Source organism: Azolla caroliniana, unplaced genomic scaffold (assembly GCF_043228905.1).
Source record: "Azolla caroliniana isolate FFs.n. ecotype wild unplaced genomic scaffold, voAzoCaro1.0.p SCAF_5, whole genome shotgun sequence".
Lineage (NCBI taxonomy): Eukaryota > Viridiplantae > Streptophyta > Polypodiopsida > Salviniales > Salviniaceae > Azolla > Azolla caroliniana.
In genome coordinates this window covers 3,667,245-3,673,661 of record NW_028230440.1, presented here as the reverse complement: position 1 = coordinate 3,673,661, position 6,417 = coordinate 3,667,245, and the positions used below count along the sequence as shown (strand labels likewise).

Genomic DNA, 6,417 nt, shown 5'->3' with positions numbered 1-6,417 from the left:
ATAGGTCTTGTACATACACGAGGTATTATAGATCATAATCGAAAGAGGACTCAGTACATAAAAGGTACTTTAGGAGCTTGTAGCGGTGGTAGAACATCAACACACATGCATAATAGAGGAAAGGTGGCCATCCATGGGTGTTTACATGTCGAAACATATTGGGACACAACTAACTTGTAAAAAAGCAACATCTTCATTATACATATTTCTTTGAATGTTCTTGAATAGAATGTGTGTGTGATTTAGAGCATGTATGGGTGGAACACAATGAAAGAGCCATCATATAATGGGTTCTTCATAAGTAGTTCCGCACTTTGATGGAGAAATGCTTATTTATTGTAGATAAAAAATTTGTATCATTTAGTTACTTCCTTCCCAAACCACAGGAAATGGGTCCAATCAAATCATACTTCCACAAAGACTGGTTGGTTACTTGCATTACAACTTGTAACTATTAGAATGGTAGAATAGTGTCTGTAAGATGAGACTACTACAACACCTTTATAAGAAGATAATATGTTTCAACATTATAGAGCCATTCGTTACAACTTTGAGCGAGGAGGAACCAAAGAAAAGAAAAAGGAAGATTGCAAAACACGAGGAACTCATGCCCTTCTCGATCTTTCCATTTACACGACTTTGTGATGGGTTGCTATTTGTATTTTTTTGTCAAAATCCCTCGCAATCTCGCACAATGGGATACAATAAGATTTGCTTTTTGATGGGTCAAACCCCTCCCTCTCTACTTAGAGACTTGCTTCTTCAGATGATAAAACACTCCCCACTCCTAAGAATGTTATTTGTAAGGGTCAAAACACTCCATGCACACAAGAAGAGGAAGCGAGATGGTCAACCAAGAAACAAACCAAACTAAAACCTCATCTAAAATAAAAGCTTCTCTATTGACAAAATCATCTATGAATTACAATCGAGTGTGTTTACATTGCAATTAAATACCACAATGTCAACGAGCTAAGAAGCAAGCAAGCAAACAAACAAGGCCCAAAGCAAATCCCATTGTTTTTCGCATTGGTAAAGGGTGTAGAAATTTATAGCAGAGACCAACAATGCGGTGTTTGTGTGTAATGTTAAAACTTTCATGTATATATTCGGAACAATTGAGAAAATGGAGATGGAAACGAGGTGTTGAGGAAAAAGGCGGGGGATGAAGCATTGGTAACATGGCAGCGGGTGCCAAATGTAGGAGGATCTTCGGTATCTATCTATACCAAAGAAGAAGAGATTGGCTTCCACAAAGAGGAATGAATGAATTGCATGAGGGAGAATTGGTTGGTTAAATGCTTGAGGTGGAGTGCCATGAAAAAAACTAGAGACCAAGGCAATGGTTGAAAGAACTCGAGAAGCATAATTAACCCCCCTCCCCTGCCCTTCCAATCCAAAAGGAACAAAAGAAAGAAAAAAACATCACAAAGAAAGGACTCCACCACCACTATACTAACTACATAACTCTACTACCATAGTTTAGTGTAATTAGTTTGAATGCCATTTGGTCTTGGTCTTGGTCTTGGTCCTGGTCTTGCAGTGTCTTCTTTTTGTTTTGTTTTTGTTACTAGTGCAGACTTCAGCTCTTAGAAGAGATGAAGCCATAGCTGGCCTCTCTCCTCATAACTCCCCACTACCCACTGCTGCCTTGAATACTGCCCGGAAAAGCTTCGGGTCCAAATCCGAGCAACCCCACCGGCCGTTCCACACGAGCAGAGCTGCCAGCCTCCCGATCTCGTCCGAAGACTTGGCGGCTGCACCGCACCCGCCCGCTGCCACGAACACGCGGGCCGTGGCCGCCGTCCGATCCCCATCCACGGCATCGATGTAGGGCCGGCCGTGAGCCGTGAAGGACACCGCGCACGGCTTGGTCGCGATGCCGCCAGGCCGGACACGGAGCTTCGGCATTAGCTGGGCCAGCATCTTCTCGAGGGCGGCCGCCTCCTCGCTGCTCCCGCCGTCCTTCCGGAACCAGGCGCCCAATTTGGACTCGCTGCCGCCCAATTCAGTGGCGGCCCATGCCGTCCCGCCGATCTTGAGCATTGTCCGTCCGTCGGGGTATTTGATGGGCGGGCAACCGTACACCCAATCGAGGACCGCATTGTCCCGCGGCTGGCAAATGAAGGTGGGCATCCCCGCAAGCCGCTCCTCCTCCTCCTCCCCATCCACCTCCGCGAGCACCACGGTCCGTGCATAGGTCCGCAGATCCAAGACCGATGTCCCCCGAGCCAGCCGCCTCGGTTTCACACCACCGCTGGACGGTGCAGGTGCCGGTGCCGGTGCCGATTCCGGTGGCAGCAGGAAGGTAGAATAAGAGCCGGCGCACACCAGCACTCTCCTCGCCCACACCGCCTTCCCCTGCTCCGTCACGATCTTCACCGCGCTCCCTATGGGGATGATCTCCTTCACCGCCTCCCGCAGGATGAAGGCGCCATTGCCCTCCGCCGCCTTGAGCTGCGCCGCCACCATGCTCCGCGGGTTGATGTAGCCTGCGTCGCCGCCCTCCATGATGGCGGCGTCGCCCTCCCGGAAGGAGAAGAAAGGGAAGGATCGGTTCATGGCGGCCGCGTCTTGCAGGAGCTTGGACTGCGCAGCGCCGCACTGCCTGCCAATGTGGAAGGATGAAAGGAGGCCATCGCTGCGCGCATGCTCGATGCGCAGGCAGCCGACGGGGTAGTGGAAGCGGATGCCCGTCGACTCCTGCAGGCCGCGGTAGCGAGCTATGGAGTTGGTGGCCAGCCTCGCCCACACGGGGTCGGGGTCAGAGATTCGGGTGAGGCGGCCTTGGTCGTAGTGGGAAGCGAATGGGCCGCGGTGCTCCGCCCAATTGGCCGTCTCCGGCTCGGCTGGGCCGATGGCCACCACAGAGGAGGAGGAGCCGCCGGCCATTGCTGACAGATGGCGCGCCGCCGCCGAGCCTATCATCCCCAGGCCCACCACCGCCACTTGATACATCGTGATGGCCCGCCGCTGCTCATCATCCTCGCCGCCGCCGCCGCCGCCGCAATAATGCTGCTCCAGCTCCGCCTCATTCCTCTCCACCTCTCTTCTTGCTGGTGCCATGGCCCCTCTCTCTCTCTCTCTCTCTCTCTCTCTCTCTATGGTCCTCCTCTTACCGCTACTGCACTCCTGCACACCTGCTCTCGTGGTTCTTTTTAATCCTGACAGGGCAATTGTAATGTGAGCAAGAAAGCAATCTTGCTTTTTAGGTGAACCAGAAAGCTAAGGGTTTCTGTCTCTCTTCTCTGTCTTTGTTTCTTTCTGTTTTGTTTTGCCTTGGGTGGGGGCATATCATGGTCCATTGAATTTATACTGCTTCTGCTCCACTCTAGGGAAGACAAGCTCCCTCCCTCCCTCTGTGTGTGTGTGTGTGTGTGTGTGTTCTGTGTGTATAGAAAAGAATGGGTTCCACGTTGCGTCCATTGACGAACGTGTATTATAACAATATGTATATGTACTTAATATGTAGATGTTTATGTTTATGTGGAATGGATAGGTCCCCTCCCTTCCACATTATGGACACTGACCTCGCATAGTACGTACACCCACAACTCCTCCTCGTAAAAGTTACGTATATCGCGTGCGCTCCGTCGCACCTTCTTTTCTTCCGTGTTGTTTCATCCTCCGAAATCCATGGATTTTGCATCGTCCCATATGCCTACTAGGCTACTACACACATCATCTTTATATATGCCGCTATGCTATGTGTATGAAAACGAACGTGCGCTTTGTTGCCGGCTTGCTTTGTTTTTATTTTCTTAGGCTAACTGCAAAATCGACGTTTTCCTTGGGCAAAATGCATGTTCCGGGACGCGAGGCTCATGGGTCTTACCCTCATGGAATCGTGAAAAAACATTGATCATTGTGCTCGAGTTGCTAAAAAAGCATCGAGATGTATGTAGGTTGATAACCTTAACTTTGTCATACTCTCATTCCACCATACCGATCAACATTGGACGTCGTGTACCCATACAAAAGAGTTATTTCACATCCACGAGACTTGCAAAACCATCCCAATGACCGGGTATTGTTTGTAAAGCCACCTCAAGCATTAAGATCATCACCATGAATCTTTACGAAATATTGATATTTTCCAAGCCGTACAAGTAAACTATAGCAACTCATATATTGTGATCATGATTTATCTCATGGGCAAATTTCAGCCACTGGTAGACGATAAAAGCAACACATATTTGTAGTCATGATTTATCTCGTAGGGCAATTTCGGCATCTCGCAAGTTTCTCTCTCTCCCCCCCCCCCCCCCCATTACACATGGCAATCAATCTTTGTGGATATTAAATGGCAATCAATCTTTGTGGATATTAAAAAGAATCCTATATATCCCCATATATCGCAATCAAGTCTCTTGTGGATACTAAAAATATGTCTATTTAACATCTTGAATTCCACACAAAGAGAGAGAAAGATTATACTGATTAGGCCAAACCATGGTTGAGGTGGTTTATGTCAATTGTTTGGAGATTGTGATGCCATGAGTCCAATACACTTATTGGTATGTAGTTTAGGAACAATGGTTGCACCCTTTGATTTGTGTTGAGCAACATGCTAGTAGCTTTCTACATGTACGGTTTATGCACATGCAATGAGAGCTTCACTTTTGCTGCAAAACCCCTTTATCTTCGGTTTCATGTGAGCATAAAGAGTTATCTTTTCCCAACATTATCCTTGAAATGGGTCCATCCATCTTTGTCAACTCGGCCTTACCTTCTGGCAATTATTATGCCACTCAAAAACATTTGTTGTAATATCTGTCAATTAGAGTTAAGAAATTCACGTGGTCTTGCACCCTTGATTTGCATATGTGGATTGTTTGATGTAAGACGAAGAAGAAGAAGAAAACAACATTAAATGGAACATTCAAAACTACCTCGTCTTGCAGTGACAATTAGCGTTGCATGACAATCAATTATTAGTCATGAATATTATATAATTTTATAAAACACAACACATTTGGCGATTACTATTTTATGGGTACTCAAACCTAACAAGAACAACAACAATAGGAAAGAAAATGAATTATTATTTTATTGTCTTCATGTACAAGAGGCGGTACTTTAGGTGGGGAAAAAAACAATAAGGGAGCAATCTCTTTCATGCACGACACATTTTTCCTTTCGCCAATAACGACGTCCAAATACAATAGCCCAACATGTTTCATTATAATGAGCACATAATGAGTAGGCCATGTTTTAGAAAAATAGCACATAAGCCTTCTCACAACTTTCGAGGTTGTTGCTACGGAATGAACACATAAACTCACATTGTGGGGTCATTGTGTTGCTTTTGCTCATGACTTACTAACACACTCATTAGCACGTGCAATAAATAGCTATAAACTATTTTTGCGGGGGGGGGGGGGGGGTGGAGACCCACAACATCCCTCATGAAACGCAGGAGTCAGAAACAAGCCCCTCCTTTTATCATACACATCCACGTGCGCGCGCACACACACAGACTCTCACTCTCTCTCCATGTTAAGTTTCCTATTGATGCTCCATAACTCTTCCACCGAGAGTTTTGGATAGCTTCTACAAATGTAATCAAATGTTATATTTATTTATGAGAAGTAAATGAAACCATCCTATAATAAGTTTTATCTCGGGGACTCTACTAGTATGCATGACACCTTCTACTACCATTTCACAATATTGGGAACCCTTTTCATGCCTTAGTGTGTGAAACCAAACACCTTTTTTGGTTCTAAGCGCATATGGCCTTGTGGAAAATGGCGAAAGGGTGATATTATATTTACGTGGCGTGGAAGGGGGGGGGGGAGAGAGAGAGAGAGAGAGAGAGAGAGAGAGCTTAGTCATGGTGCTCGATAACAACATGTATCATAAGTTGATTTTCAATTGAACTTGGTTGGTGGTAAAAGTTAGCACACAATAGACATTTGAGATGTACGATGAATAATCACATTCAGGACATAGACGACCAAACAAGATTAAAGCATATGGCCTTCTCGTTGAGCTCAACGTGTATACAAGTATTTGTTTTGTTGCTGTAAAGTAATCAACGCTTAATAACAAGAAACTAAGGTGACCATTGAAGTCAAGATAGGGATATATTATTATAGGTGATGATTATGATGACAACATTTTGCGTCTTATACATGACATTGTTCTTACTTTTGTTCCATCTTCCTTTGTCCTATCTCTAACCTTAGTTTATTTCCTTGCTCCCAATCGGTTGTAGCCATTCTATATGTTTATAGATTTTGCTAACCTTTAAAGATTGAGCATTACTTATAACACCATCCCTCACACATACACACGCTCATTAAGCACACACATGAAAGCATTCACAAATAAACGCATCTAGACATGGATGTATGTCGTACATGCACACGTGAACATGTAATTAAAAACACACGACACGAGAAAAAAAATCCC

At 45.5% G+C, this 6,417-nt stretch overlaps 1 protein-coding gene across 1 annotated transcript; it reads right to left on the bottom strand.

Moving 5' to 3' along the window:
- Window positions 1-1,623: 1,623 nt before the first annotated feature.
- On the bottom strand, window positions 1,624-3,066 carry LOC147863703 (uncharacterized). The gene has a single exon (XM_087319304.1). It carries the CDS (start codon window positions 3,064-3,066, stop codon window positions 1,624-1,626), a length of 1,443 nt encoding a protein of 480 aa, XP_087175430.1.
- Between the last annotated feature and the right edge of the window lie 3,351 nt (window positions 3,067-6,417).